The 16,018-nt window shown below is 41.2% G+C and overlaps 1 protein-coding gene across 7 annotated transcripts in view; it reads right to left on the reverse strand.

The window, feature by feature from the left end:
• Positions 1–16,018, reverse strand: part of LOC132391113 (inositol polyphosphate-4-phosphatase type I A) — a 238,540-nt gene that overhangs the window by 19,942 nt on the left and 202,580 nt on the right. For all 7 annotated transcript variants that reach the window (XM_059963892.1, XM_059963893.1, XM_059963896.1 and 4 more), the window contains 3 exons: positions 14,325–14,451; positions 11,858–11,998; positions 1,947–2,044 (listed from right to left, as the gene is read on the reverse strand). In XM_059963892.1, the coding sequence (XP_059819875.1) occupies positions 1,947–2,044; positions 11,858–11,998; positions 14,325–14,451 (366 nt within the window). The remainder of the gene's footprint in view (positions 1–1,946; positions 2,045–11,857; positions 11,999–14,324; positions 14,452–16,018) is intronic.

Consider the following 16,018-nt stretch of genomic DNA (forward strand, 5'->3'; position numbering starts at 1 on the left):
ACCCTCACAATTGGGTCAGACCAATTGAATATGGTCTGAACATCAGAATCCTATGTAACAATGGGTAATACTTGGGAATGATAAGACAATCCTATCTAAAAGGTCAGTGTAGAGGAGCAAGAGAATAGATAATCCCTGAACAACTCTCTAAAAACAATTAAATCTAGAATCAACACAAGTTGAAAAGAAACAGAACATGGATGGGAAATCAGATGGATGCAAAAGATTCCATGACATTTTTTCTAAAGGAGTGAGACAGTTCTTCAAAGTCTACCAAGCAAAACTTTTTTCTCAACCAACAAATTTTCTCAAATCATTGCTGGGCACATACAGTTGAGGTCATGAAAGGTTTCTGAAAACAAGGTTTATTCCCCCCCCCCCCCACCTTGCTTCAAGGTTTGCCCAAATATTTTATGAAGTTGCATCACTGAGAACAAAGATATTATGCTATATTGGAGTTCAAAATTAACCTGTTTGTTTTGCTCTAGGTTGACGATTTGCTCTTTACTACAGACATCAAATGTTTACCAAATGCTGCATTTTCAGTGTAGTTACAAGACCATACTATACTAAAACAACCTCACAAAGATCCGCTTTAATCCTTGCAACGTCTTTTTTTAAGGTTTTCTAAGTGGAGGTTTGAGATTTCATTAAACATTAAGGACTGACACTAATGCTTTAAAAAATGTTTGACAGAACACGAATTTCACGTTGAATCCCTAGTGCTTTATTAGGTGATGAAATTACAGGTACTTCAATGTACCTTCAGGACAAATGTGCAAGCAAGATGACAAATTAAATAGGGAAAGTGGCAAAGCATGGGCTTGAAGCAAATATGTTGCACAATTGTATGAGTTATAAAATCAGAACCTAGGAGATAATGGCACTGCTGTTGAGTATAATGACAACAAAATCTGAGGTTAAAATAACATGTGTACAGGTGACTAAATAGATAGCCACGGAATGATTCCTCAGAAGATAAAATCTAGAATCAAAACAAGCTAAAGAAAAACTTCATACCCATTATTGGTACAAAATTAAAATATCTGCAGCAACATACGAGGGGTGATTGATAATTTCGTTGCCTAAGGTAGAAGGAGTCCAATTTTAGAAAACCTAGCACATTTATTTTTCAACATGGTCCCTTCCTACATTTACACATTTAGTCCAGCAGTCGTGGAGCATACAGATCTTGGACCTCCAGAAAGTGTCCACAGCATGGGTGATTGATAAGGTTGTGGCCTAAGATAGAAGGAAATGAGTTATACAGCTCTTGTTACACGCACATGCAGTTCAACTCTTTGAGTGATTATGCAGGAAGTTTGAAGTTAATAACTCATCAGGGGTGATTGATAAGTTTGTGTCCAAAGGTAGAAGGAGATGAGTTACTAACATGTAACGAGAGCTGTATAACTCATCTCCTTCTACCCAGGCCAGAAACTTATCAATCACCCATGCTGTGAACACTTTCTGGAGGTCCAAGAATCATATGCTCCACGACCGCTGAACTAAGTGTGTAAATGTAGCTGGGGACTATGTTGAAAAGTAAATGTGCTAGGTTTTCTAAAACGGACTCCTCCTACCTTAGGCCATGAACTTATCAATCACCCCATATAGAATACTAACAAATACTTTAATCTCCATATTAAAAATGGAATTGTGAAAGTATATTCATTTTGAACAGACCCATATTAAGATTTCACAATAGCTATTAGTTACAATTTTTAATTATTCTCCTCCATGAATTGAGAAATGGAAAGTTAAACATGAAAATTATCTACATGAACTAAATTCAAATCTTAACAACACTGGCGGCTTAAAAATTAAGGCTATCTGCTTGGTAAATAATTATTTAAGTAAATAACTGGGAACTACAGTGTTGCTGATGAAGTATGTACTTATTAATCAAAGACAGGAAAATTGCCTTCATAGCTTCAAATACTCACAATCATCAGGAAGAACTTCCTTGAATTGTTCATAGTAAGAATTCAGGCGGCCCAAACTCTCTGTGTTAATTAATTCTTGCAAGGATGTATCTCCGAATCTAACACAAATAAAATATCAAAGTGACTAGTGTGTACATTGCATTAAGTCACTGCAATCATTGAATACTATATGACTACAAACTTCTCAGTATTATTTTCCACAATCCAAGTTGACCACTAAATGAAGAAAGATAAGAAACAGGATAGTATGAGGTCACATGGTCTCCAGGACCACGGGTATGGGATCATATTCGACAGGTCAATGACCCAGATGTCATGTCTTACCTTTCCGGTCCAATTCCTCCAATCCTTGGTGGCCAGATCTATTAAACTCAGCCTTAAATGTAGATAACAACTATGCATTTATATTTTTGGTGTGAATTCCAAACATTGTAAAGGAATTTTGGAATTGGAATTGGTTCATTATTGTCACTTGACATACAGATCGACTCATTACACAGTGCACTTCGTTTCTACAATGTAAAATAGATCACTGATTTATTGATGAATGGTGGGGTAGCTGCCTGGCCTCAGTCATAGTGAGAACTCTTTTTTATATTAAATTCAACTTTATTGTCATTGTGCCGAGTACAGATACAAAGTCAATGAAATGCAATTAGCATCTAACCAGAAGTACAAAAGAATAGTGTAACTTACAAAATAACTGCAAATAAAAAGTAAGTGCTACAGCACACAAATATAAAAGTACTGAGACAGTACAATATGGGTGCAATACTGCTTACGCTGTGATGTGAGGTTCAGCAGGGTCACAGCCTCAGGGAAGAAGCTCTTCCTGTGCCTGCAGGTGGGGGAGTGGAGGCTCCTGTAGCACCTACTGATGGGATGAGAGTAAAAAGTCCATGGTTAGGGTGAGGTACATCCTTGATAATGCTTTTCGCCTTGCCTAGGCAGCGTTTGTGGTAGACACTGTCAATGGTGGGCAATTGGGTGCGCATAATCCACTGGACAGATTTCACCACATGCTGGAGTGCTTTGCAGTCCGATACGGGACAATTGCCATACCACACTGAGATGCAGTTAGTGAGTAGGCTCTCAATGGTACAGCGGTAAAGGTCCGTCAGTATCCTGGGACAGAGGTGAGCTTTCTTGATGCTCTGCAGGAAATAAATGCACCGTTGCACCTTTTTGATCAGGATGGAGGAGTTCAGAAACCAGGTGAGATCCTCGGGAATGTGGCACCAAGGAATTTGAAGCTTGATTCACGCTCCACTACAGCTCCGTTAATGTAGATGGGGACATGAGTGTGGCTACTAGCATGCCTGAAGTCCGCAATGATCTCCTTGGTCTTCTGGGTGTTAAGGGCCAGGTTGTTGCCAGCACACCGCGCGTCCAGGTGCTGGACCTCATCTCTGTAGGCCGTCTCGTCTTTCTCTCTGACCAGGCTAACCACCGTGGTGTCATCTGCGAACTTGATTATGAAATTAGAACCATGTACAGGAACACAGTCATAGGTGAAAAGGGAGTACAGAAGAGGGCTCAGCACACAGCCTTGAGGCACGCTGGTATTCAGGGTGAGAGTGGAGGAGGAGAGGTTGTCTAACTTAACAAATTGGGGTCTGTTAGTCAGAAAGTCCAAGGTCCAATTGCAGAGGGATGAGCTGATACCAAGCTGGAGAAGTTTGGCGATCAACTTGGGGGGGGGGGAAATCACAGTATTGAATGCCGAACTAAAGTCAATGAACAGTATTCTGATGTAAGAGTTGGGGCTGTCCAGGTGGGTTAGGGCTGAATGAAGTGCCGTGGAGATGGCGTCCTCTGTTGACCTGTTGGTGCCATGGGCAAATTGATGGGGGTCCAGGGTAGCGGGCAGACAGGATTTCAGATGTGATAGAACCAGTCTCTCAAAGCACTTTGCAATGATGGGGGTCAGTGCAACTGGGCAGAAGTCATTCAGGCCTGTGGCAGTGGAATGCTTCGGCACTGGCACAATGGTGGAGATCTTGAAGCTTGTGGGGACAACTGCCTGGGCCAGGGAGATTGAAAATGTCCGTGAAGACCCCGGCCAACTGCCTGCAGAGACTCTGAGCACACGGCCAGGTATTCCATCCGGACCAGCTGCCTTCCGTGCATTCATCCTGCTCAGGGTGGCGCAAACGTCAGAGGTGGAAAGTGAGAAAGGCAGTTCACCATGTGGGAGATTTGTTTTGAGGGTGACCTCCTTGTTCTCTCGGTCAAAGCAAGCGTAGAAGTAATTCAGCTCATCAGAGAGGGAAACAGAGCTGGAAGGGGGCACAGTACTAGGTGGTTTGAAGCCTGTAATAATCTGTATGACATGCCACATGTGCCAGGGGTCTAAGGAGTTAAAATGCTCCTTGATCCTCTGTTTGTATATGTGTTTAGCCTGAGTGATTCTCCTCCTCAGGCTGACCATGGCTGAGCTATAAGTCTCCCGGTCTCCAGACCTGAAGGCTGAACCTCTGGCTTTGAGCAGGAGGCGAACCTTTCTGTTCATCCATGGTTTCTGATTGGGATAAACTTTTATTTGTTTCTATGCTGTCACTATCTACACACTTGTTGATGTGCTCAAGGACAGAGTTGGTATATAAGAATGCTAATCTGAGAGTCTGTGGTGACATGGGCAGTAAACGCTCTCCAGTTTGTAAGCCAGGTCTCCAGTTTACAGCTGTCCTGGAGGAGTGCATGGGAATCAGTGTGCTTCAACAGAGGCTGTGTGGTGCCCATGCTGGAGTCAATGCTGCCCCCCACTGTTCACTAAGCAGAAGACAAGCAGTACTGTGGTCGACTGTAGACTCCTGCAAGATCCATGGCTTCAGGGTCATGGGCTATATTTTTCTTGCGTGATTATATTTTACTGACATCTTACAGTTGGAAGAAAAAGTTCGTGAACCCTTTGCAATTTCCTGGTTTTCTGCATTAATTACTCAAAATGTGGACTGATCTTCATCTAAATCAGAATGCCTAAACTAATTACACACAATTATACTACTTCTTGTCAATACTAAGTACACCATTTAAACAATCACAGTCTAGGTTCAAAAAGGTTTGTGAACCTCTGGGGTAACACCTTCTACAAAAGCTATTTGGAGTCAGGTGTTCCAATCAATGCAATGAGATTGGAGGTGTGGGTTGTAGAGGTGCCCTGCCCTATAAAAAGATACACAAAGGCAGGTTACTGACAGAGCCTGCTCTTCTCTGGAAAGATCTATTTATGTGCACCATGCCTCGATAAAAACAACTTTCAGAGAACCTTAGAAGAAAAATTGTAGAGATGCACGAAGCTCGAAAAGGCCACAAAAGCATTTCTAAAGACCTGAGTGTTCATCAGTCCACAGTAAGAGCAACTATCTACAAATGGAAGAAATTCAGTATTGTTGCTACTCTCCCTAGGAGTGGGCACCCAGCTAAGATCCACACCAAGAGCTACAATGTGAAGTGCTGAAGGAGGTGAAAAAAAACCAAGGGAACAGCAAAAGACCTGCAGAAATCCCTGAGACTTGCTAAAATCTCTGTTCAGGTGTCCACTATAAGAAAAACACTGAACAAGAGTGGTGTTCATGGAAGGATACCATGGAGGAAACCACCACTCTTCAAAAGAAAACATTGCTGCATGTCTCAAGTTTGCAAAAGGTCACCTGGATGTTCCATGATGCTCCTGGCACAATGTTCTGTGAACAGATGATACAACAGTTGAACAGTTTGGCAGAAAAGGACACTGCACACCAACACCAAAATCTCATCCCAACTATGAAGCATGGTGGAAGGAGCATCATGGCTTGGGTCTGCTTTGCTGCCTAAGGGCCTGGACAGCTTGCAGTCATCGAGGGAACAACGTACTCAAAATTGTATCAAGACATTTTACAGGAGAATGTCAAGGTAGCAGTCTGTCACCTGAAGCTTAATAGAAGTTGGATAATGCAACAAAACATTAATCAGAAACACAAAAGTAAATCAACAACACAATGGTTTGAAAAGAAGAAAATTTGTATTTTGGAATGGCCAAGTCAGAGTCCAGACCTTAATCCAATTGCGATGCTGTGACATGACCTGAAGAGGGCTGTTCATGCAAGGTATCCCTGAAATATTGATGAACCAAAACAGTTTTGTATGGAGGAAAGGCCCATACAAAATTGGTCTAAAATTCCTCCTTGCCATTGTGCAAGTTTGAGCAGCAGCTACAGGAAATATTTGGTGGAGGTTATTGCTGCTAAAGGAGGTTCTACCAGTTGTTAAATACTGAGGCATAGCAGGAGCCGTAACATCAAAGACAGTGAGAATGTCAGGAGGGTTCTACACTTGGTAATTGATTTGCCAATTCTCGAATCAGGGAACTCGAAATTAAAAAGCAACGCTTCAGACTTCTGTAACATCGAAATTGTGACTGTTGTCTCCCCATCACAGTTGAATGAGCGATATCTGTCTGTCTCTCCCATGAGAGTGAGAGAGAGAGTGAGAGTGAGAGTGAGAGTGAGAGTGAGAGTGAGAGTGAGAGTGAGAGTGAGAGTGAGAGTGAGAGTGAGAGTGAGAGTGAGAGTGAGAGTGAGAGTGAGAGTGAGAGTGAGAGTGAGAGTGAGAGTGAGAGTGAGAGTGAGAGTGAGAGTGAGAGAGAGAGAGAGAGAGAGAGAGAGAGAGAGAGAGAGAGAGAGAGAGAGAGAGAGAGAGAGAGAGAGAGAGAGAGAGAGAGAGAGAGAGAGAGAGTGAGAGTGAGAGTGAGAGTGAGAGTGAGAGTGAGAGTGAGAGTGAGAGTGAGAGAGAGAGAGAGAGAGAGAGAGAGAGAGAGAGAGAGAGAGAGAGAGAGAGAGAGAGAGAGAGAGACTGACTGACTGACTGACTGTGGGATGTTGAAATGTTGGAGTGAACAGTTGGTTTTTGATAGACTGTAGACCATGGTTTCTCTTTGGGGGCTTTGCTGTTGTGATGCTTTATGCTAGAAAAAATGGGGGGGGGGGAGTGGAAGCGGGAGGGCTGATGCTGCTTGTGCATGGAAGAGGGGCAGGGGACTTTCAGGTTCTTAGGTTTTTACTGTTATTCATTCTTTGGGGTCTTTTATCTTCTGTTTCGAGGATGTCTGTAGAAAGTAAGAATTTCAGATGGTATATTGTATACATTCTTTGATATTAAAAGTAACTATTGAACTACTGTTGGGATGGTAGGTAAGGACAAGAGGAACTCTATCATTAAGGTGGAGGAAAGATGGGTTGAGCATGGATGTTCAGGAAATGTGGGAGACACAGCTGAGGGCAGCATCAATAGTGGATGGAGGGAAGCCCTGTTCTTTGAAGGAAGACATCTCTAATGTCCTGGAACAGAAAGCTGTGTCCTGGGAACAGATGTGGTGGAGGTGAAGGAGCTGAGAAAAAAGAACAGCATTTTTACAGGAGATAGCGAGGTAAGAGGTATACAGAAGATAACCATGTGAAGCAGTAGGTTTATAAAAGATGTCAGTTGACAGTTTGTGTCCAGAGATCGACAAAGAGGAGGGAGGTGGACCAAGTGAATTTAAGGGCAGGGTGGAAGTTAAAGGAAATTTAATAAAATTGACATTGGTGTGTGAAGCAGCATGAAGTTCTACATAGCTACCAAAAAGGCAGGCATAGCTGGGGCCCATGCCGCTGCTCATGGCTACCCCTCGAGTTTGGAGAAAGTGGGAAGAACCGAAGGAAAAATTGTTGAATGTGAGGACCAGTTCTGTCAGACGGAGGAGGGTGATGGTGGAAGGGAATAGGTTGTCAAGAAAGGAGTGGATAGCTTTGAATCTTCTTAGTATGGGATAGATGTGTATAGGGAATGAATATCCAGTGTGAAAATGAGGTGGTCAGGGCAAAGGAATTGGAAGCTACTAGATCGAGGGCATGTGAAGTATTGCAGATGTAGGTGTGAAGGGTCTGGACCAAGGGGGATAGAATGGAATCGATATACAAGGACATGAGTTCGGTGAGACAGGAGCAGGCAGAGACAATAAACCTTGCTGGACAGTCCGGTTTGTGGATCTTGGGTAGGAAGTAGAAGTGAACAGTGCAGAGTAAGGGAACTATGAATTTGGTGGCAGTGGATGGGAGTTTTCCAGAGTTGATGAGGTTACCGATGGTGTTGGAAACATTTTTCTGATGGTCCAGAGTGGGAGCAATTCAATAGTATTTAAACAGTGGGGTAGAAGTTGTCCTTGAGCCATCTGAGACACACTTTCAGGCTTTTGTATCTTTTTCATAATGCAATATGTAAAACATTATTAAGTTACAATAAAAACATAACTAAAAATAAATAAATTATACAAAAAGAAAGCGAAATAGTAAGGTAGCATTCATGGACCATTCAGAAATCTGATGGTGGATTACATGCTGTTCCTAAAACATTGAGTATGCACCTTCAGACTCCTGTACCTCCTCCCCAAAGGTAGTAACGAGAAGAAGGCATAACCTGGATGGTGAGGGTCCTTCATAAGGACCTTTTTGAGGCACCACTTTTTGAAGATGTCCTCAGCATTGGAGAGGTTAGTGTCCATGATGGTGCTGGCTGACGTCCACAGCCCAATTTTTCAATCCTATGCATCAAAGCATCCATACCAGTTTTGCAACAAGTCAGAATGTTCTCCGCAGTACATTTGTAGAAATTTGCTACAGCTTTTGGTGACTTAACAAATCTCCTCAAAGTCATAATGAAGCATACCTGCTGTCATGCTTCCTTAATGATTTTATCAATATGTTGGACCCAGGATAAATGCTCTGAGATGCTGAGCAACTCACACATTTCCAGCACCTACAGAATCTCTTTTGTTTATGTCCTCAGAGATGCTGATGCCCAGGAACATGAAGCTGCTCATCCTTTCCACTGTTGACCACTTAGTGAGGACTGTTGTATCTTCTCCTAACTTCCTCTTCCTGAATTCCACATTCAATTCCTTAATCTTACTGAAGTTGAGTACAAGGTTGTTGTTGCAACACCACTTAACCAGCAGATGTACCTCACTCCTGAATGCTCCCCTCATCACCATCTAAGATTTAGCCAACATTTGTGTCATCAGTGAATTTATAGGTGGTGTTTGAGCTGTGCCTAAGCACAGTCATGAGTATAGAGAGAGTAGAACAGTGGACTAAGCGTGCATCCTTGAGCTGTGCCTGTGTTTTCAGTGAGGAGATGTCATTTCCTAACGCACTTACTGCGGCCTTCTGATAAGGAAGTCAAGGATACTATTGCAGAAGAAAGTAGAGCCCCAAGCTTGTTGACTAGCACTGAGGGGATGATGGCATGTTGGCACTGAATGCTTAGCTACAATCAATAAACAACGGCCTAAAGTACTGTAGGTATTGCTGTTGAGGATTGATCTCTCAGATTCTCTCATCTCCCTACTTGCTTATATGTGGGAATTCTCTGAGATATTGCTGGAATTATGAACTCATGAACAAGTGAGTAAACTCACATATATCTCTGCCAAGTGGAGGCCAGAATGTACCACTGTATTGCTGCATTCAAACCAGAACAGCATAAATGCATTGAGGGATCTCATGCTTTTTGCATCTGGCCCCTCATTTTTATGCCAGTGATAAATGGCATAAGAAACATGATCCCATTGATTTGAACAGTTTCTAAAAGTTATCCTTTACTTTGCATTCTGTTATTGTTTTCACCTTGAATGATCTCAAAGCACTATTGTAATGAATTGATCTGTATGGAGAATATTTCACCATGGGTGACCATCACATTTCTTTATTTTAATATGCAAGCTTATAAGTAGTAGTTATCTCTTGGTACATATGACAAAAAGAAACCAATTTTACTCTACGTTAGCAGCCTTTGTTTTAGATAGACTGGTCTTAACAATTATCATCTCTCCTTCTCCTTCAAAATATTCCTTAAAAACTACCTCCTTTAGTTGGATGTCAGCCCTGGCAGGGTTTGCAGACCATTACTTCCTATAAGACAAAACTAACATCATGAAAAGCTGTGTTGTTTCTCTCCCAGATGAGCTCGATGCCTTTTATGCATACTTTGAAGGGGAGAATAAAACTACACCTGTGCATATCCCTCCAACATCTAGTGACCCTGAAATCTCTGTCTCGGAGGCCGACAACAGAATATTTTTCAAAAGCATTGTGCTCTGATGGTGTACTTGATAGCTCACTGAAAACTGTGCCAACTAACTGGCACAAGTTCATCAATCTCTCACTGTTGCAGTCAGAGATTCCCACCTGCTTCAAAAGGGTAACAATCATACCAGCGCCCAAGAAGAGCAGGGTGAGTTGCTTCAATAACTATCACAATCAGGTCTACTGCGATGAAGTGCTTTGAGAGGTCGGTCACGGCCAGAATCAACTCCTGCCTGTAGGGACCTGGACCCACAGCAACTTGTTTATTGCTACAATTGGTCTACAGCAGATGCAAACTCACTGGCTCTCCAATTGGCCATGGATCACCTGTACAATAGCTATGCCTACGTCAGGCTGCTGTTTATTGATTACAGCTCAGCATTCAACACTATCATACCCTCATTACTAATCAACATGCTCTAAAACTGGAGCCTCTGTACCTCCCTTTGTAAATAGTTCCTTGACTTCCTCATTGGGAGACCACAGTCGGTGCATATTGGAAATAACATCTCTTCCTAACTGACAATCAACATTAGGACAACTCAAAGATGTGCGTGTAGCCCACTGCTCTATTCGTTCTACATCCATGATTGTGTAGGCAGATTGCAAATGCCATCTATAAATTTGCTGATGACACAACTATTATTGGCAGAATTTCAGAAGGTAACAAGGAGACAAAGAGGAGTGAGACAGATCAGCTAGTTGAGTGGTGTTACAATTACAGCAACGACAGTAAGACCAAGAAATTGATTGTGGACTTCAGAAATGGAAAGTCAAGGGAACACACACCAGTCCTCATTGAGAGATTATAAGTGGAAAAGGTGAGCAGTTTTAAGTTCCTGGGTGTCAATATCTCTGCAGATCTATCCTGGGCCAAACATATTGATGCAAATACAAAACACAACAGTAGATATATTTCATTAGGAGTGTGAGGAAACTTGGTATGTCACCAAAGACTTGGAAATTTCTACAGATGTAGTGTGGAGAACCTTTTAACTGGTTGCATCAACATCTCATGTGGATGGACCACTGTGCAGGATCAGAAAAATCTGCAGAAAGTTGCAAACTCAGTCACCTTCATCATGGGCACTAGCCTCCCCACCTTCAAGGGTATCTTCAAAAGGGAATGCTTTAAAAAAGCAGCATCCATTATTAAGGACCCCCATCACTCACGATATGCCCGCTTCTCATTGTTGCTACCATGAATACAGGAACCTGAAGATATACAATCAATGCTTTAGGAACAGCTTCTTCCGCTCTGTCATCAGATATCTGAATGGATGATGAATGCAAGTCCACTACCTCGCAGTATTTGTTGTTTTGTTTGCTCTTTTTTGCACCACTTATTTAATTTTTTAATATATTTTCATATTCCAATTTATAGATTTAAAATTATGCATGGCAATGTACTGCCACAGCCAAACAGCAGATTTCATGACATATGCCAGTGATATTAAACCTGATTTTGATTCTTTTACTTAGACTTCTTTTATGTTTATTATAAACCGAGATATTTCTAGTATATCTACTTTAATGGATTAACTCACACACTAGAATGTTTATTTAGCAAGACATAGGACTATTTGATAAGCTTTCAGAAATGTGAAAGTAAAAGCGTAACTTGATGATTACAATTCTAATTAAATGTTCATTAGCTCTATTGTCCTGAAAAGTTTTAAAAATAGATTATATGTTGACAGAATGATAAATTTCCAAAAGTACAAACCAACATAACAAGCTTCACAATATCGGGATTTGTTGCGCCGCAGTAGCTTTTATGAGCTGTTCAAGTTTTGTGGTAATACTTACTTTTCAGCAAGTGTCTGTTGCTCATTGATCCCCACATTAAATAGCACCGGCTGCACTCGAAGTAACATCCCACTCTGTATTTCCCGAGGTAAGGCATCAAACATCACTCCTGGCAGTGGAATTCGCACATTAAACCCATCTCTGAAAAGGAGAATGCAAATTTATTTGCCCGCAAAACCCATAAGATCTTTGCTATTCTTTTGGGTCATAATCATCAACAGAAATGACCAACAAATATATTAGTAGTTGAAATTTTAAATATGGTAATGTTACTGTCATAAACAGCAACAAAAACAGAAGTGAAAGCTTGCACAGTAGTGCTAAATATGTAACGTGCTGTGACAAGTAGTTAAACTCCTGACCACTGGCAAACTCAAACGACATCACTATTTTTCATTCAGCTGCTTTATAGCTTTCCCATTGAACATGAAATACAGATGATAATCTCTGCTCCACGTATTCAAGCAGCACCCGTTTGCAGATTTTACTGTGCCTATAAAAATAACTTCAGGGCTATTTATCATTTCTATTATTTCCGTTTCTTTCTGTTTTACACTGCACCATAATTCTTATTATTATCTCTTTGCTGTTCTCCTTGTCTCAGACCTTACATTTTCTCTTTTCCTTCCCTCTCTACTTTCCCACTTTTTCTGCTAGACTACATAGGAGCAGAATCCGGTTATTTGGCTGTCAAATTTGTTCTGCCATTCCATCATGCTGATCTATTACTCCTCTCAACCCCATTCTCCTGCCCACTCCCCATAACCTTTGATGCCCTAACTAATCAAGGACCTATGAACCTCTGTTTTAAGTGAACCCAATGACTTGGCTGTCTCTGGCAATGAATTCCACAGATTCACTAGTTCTGGCTAAAGAAATTCCTCTTTATCTCAGTTCTGAAGGGGTATCCATGCATATCACTACTAATATATGCATTAGTCAAAATTATTCACTATATTTCACTCTCAAAATGCTGCTTGGCTAGCTGTGTATTTCCATTAAGAATCGGACTGGCTGTGGCAAGGATTCCTTGGGAAGCTGCCACTGATTCAACCATTTGAGTTGAAAGCAAGTATCGGATTTACCTGGACCCACTGTATTGTAAATTTCTTGAGTAATAGATGCCACTATTAGCTAAATATCACTTAAATCATATTTCTTTCCCATTAACAAAAATTGATCCTTTTGACCATGTCTGCATGCTTTTCAAGTCAAGTCACTTTTTATTGTCATTTCGACTATAACTGCTGGTACAGTACACAGTAAAAACGAGACGTTTTTCAGGACCATGGTGCTACATGAAATAATACGAAATCTACACTGAACTATGTAGAGTTCAACAGAAAACAACAGAAAAACTACACTAGACTACAGACCTACCCAGGACTGCAAAAAGTGCACAAAACAGTGCAGGCATGACAGTAAGTAATAAACAAAGACAACAGGCACAGGAGAGGGCAATAAGTTGGTGTCAGTCCAGGGTCTGGGTATTGAGGAGTCTGATGGCTTGGGGGAAGAAACTGTTACAAAATCTGGTCATGAGAGCCCAAATGTTTCGGTGCCTTTTCCCAGACTGCAGAACGGAGAAGAGTTTGTATGAGGGATTGAGTTGCTACCACATGACTGACAGATTAGATATCTGCATTAATGAGCAGGTGTATATATACCTAATGAAGTGGTTGCTGAGTAGGTATTCCATAGCTGAACTCTAGGTGGAGCCTGGGTGACAGGTGAGATCCAGTGACATATTATCCTCTATTTCTGTTGCGAGGGAAGGTTGGGTCATTATTAGTGCCAGATTGTATTCAGCAGCAACAGATGTGTTATAGAATTACACATCAGCCAGTGCAGTTGTGCAGCTAGAAAGGCTGTTACCTCGTATCACCAGAGACACAGGTTCAGTCCAGTTCAGTTCAGTGCAGCTTACATTTTCTCCTGCTTCCCGACTGGGTTTCCTGGAGGTGCTCTAGCTTCCTCCCACTTCCCAAAGACATGTAAGCTGGTAGGTTAAGCCGCCAGTGTAAATAGTACCTAATGTACAAGTAGTAGAATTTGGGTGGTACTTGATGAAATGTAGCAAGAATAAAAGATCATTAACACAGGATTGGTGTAAACAAGTAGCTTATTGTTAGTGTGTACTTGAGTCTGCTTCCAAGTTGTATAAATCTCTCGTTCAATAATCATCTGGGCTGCAGCTAGAATTTCAACATTCATTAGGCTTTGGGTAGGGTACGTGATACTGACCATTATATTGCTTTCTACAGCATAAAACTCATAACTAATGTTAGTTTTCTTGCCCTCAGCATAGAGTTCACTGATGCAGATAAGTGTTTTAACTTAATACCTGCTGCTGTTAAAACTCATAGAGAATTCTGGCCCACCATGTCAAGTGATGAACTGATGTCTACCTACATTACTCAAATTTGTTGGACATAAGCAGTTACAAAGAAAAATCCATCCTACTCACCTATTTCCAGTAATGACTGGCAGCATGTCAACTGACGAAGCAGATATGGCCTGGATTACCTTAAAAGTCACATTCCGTAAATCTGAAATTCCTGTACTCATATCTTCAAGCATAGCAAGTTCTTCCCCTACACAAGTTACATGTTTATTAATAATGATTCTTAGATCAATTTCTGTAACTTTTCAACTTTAGAGAGGGAAAAACATCACCGCAGTTTTAAAAGTTCACTAAATTCTTATAATATGCCATAACCTTAACACCCATTACATTTGTAGCAGAATCATATATTGTAGGTGCAAGGGGAAAGATTACAGGCATGAAAATAGAAATTGAAACTATTGTGGGACATAAAAGCTTCTGGATTACTTGAAACCCGAACAAAATCAACATCTCATGCCAGAGGACGACTACAGTGTAAAGCAGTAAAATGTAATTAACATGAAGAGATACAAGCTTGCTAATAGATTTCTGAAGTGCCTTTGCTAAAAGTTTAGCAAAACTCTTTAAAACTCTTTCAATTTTAAAAAATTGCATAAACTATTATTGAGATCTACAGTTGCAAGAAAAAATTTGTGAATCCTTAACAATTACCTGCTTTTTTGCATTACTCTCTCATAAATTGCGATCAGATCTTCATCCAAGTCATAATAAAAACAATCTGCCTAAACTAACACAAACAATTATACTTCTCATGTCTCTATTGAACATATCAGAATCAGGTTTATTACCACTGGCATGAGGCATGAAATTTAACTTAGCAGCAGCAGTTCAATGCAATACATAAGCTAGCAGAGAGAGATAAAAATAATAAATAAAATAAATCATAATAAATAAACAAGTAAATCAATTATGTATATTGAATAGATTTTTAAAATGTGCAAAAACAGAAATACTGTATATTTTTTTAAAAAGTGAGGTAGTGTCCAAAGCTTCAATGGCCATTTAGGAATCAGATGGCAGAGGGGAAGAAGCTGTTCCTGAATCGCTGAGTGTGTGCCTTCAGGCTTCTGCACCTCCTATCTGGTGGTAACAGTGAGAAAAGGGCATGCCCTTGGTGCTGGAGGTCTTTAATAATGGACGCTGCCTTTCTGAGACACTGCTCTGTAAAGATGTCCTGGGTACTTTGTAGGCTTGTGCCCAAGATGGAGCTGACCAGATTTACAACCTTCTGCAGCTTCTTTTGGTCCTGTGCAGTAGCCCCTCCATACCAGACAGTGATGCAGCCTGTCAGAATGCTGTCCAAGGTACAACAATAGTTTTTGAGTGTATTTGTTGACATGCCAAATTTCTTCAAAGTCCTAATAAAAATTATAGCTGCTGTCTTGCCTTCTTTATAACTACATCGATATGTTGGGACCAGGTTAGATCCTCAGAGACCCCGACGCCCAGGAACTTGAAGCTGCTCTCTCTCCACTTCTGATCCCTCTGTGAGGATTGGCATGTGTTCCTTCATCTTACCCTTCTTGAAGTGCCAGGTTGTTGCTGCCGCCCCATTCCACTTGTTGGCAAATCTCACTCCTGTAAGCCCTCTCATCACCACCTGAGGTTCTACCAACAATGGTTGTATCATCAGAGATATATAGATGGTACCTGAGCTATGCCTAGCCACACAGTTATGTGTATACAGAGAGTACAGCAGTGGGCTAAGCAAACACCTGAGGTGCACCAGTGTTGATTGTCAGTGAGGAGGATAT

This window comes from Hypanus sabinus, chromosome 3 (assembly GCF_030144855.1).
Source record: "Hypanus sabinus isolate sHypSab1 chromosome 3, sHypSab1.hap1, whole genome shotgun sequence".
Taxonomy (NCBI): Eukaryota; Metazoa; Chordata; class Chondrichthyes; order Myliobatiformes; family Dasyatidae; genus Hypanus; species Hypanus sabinus.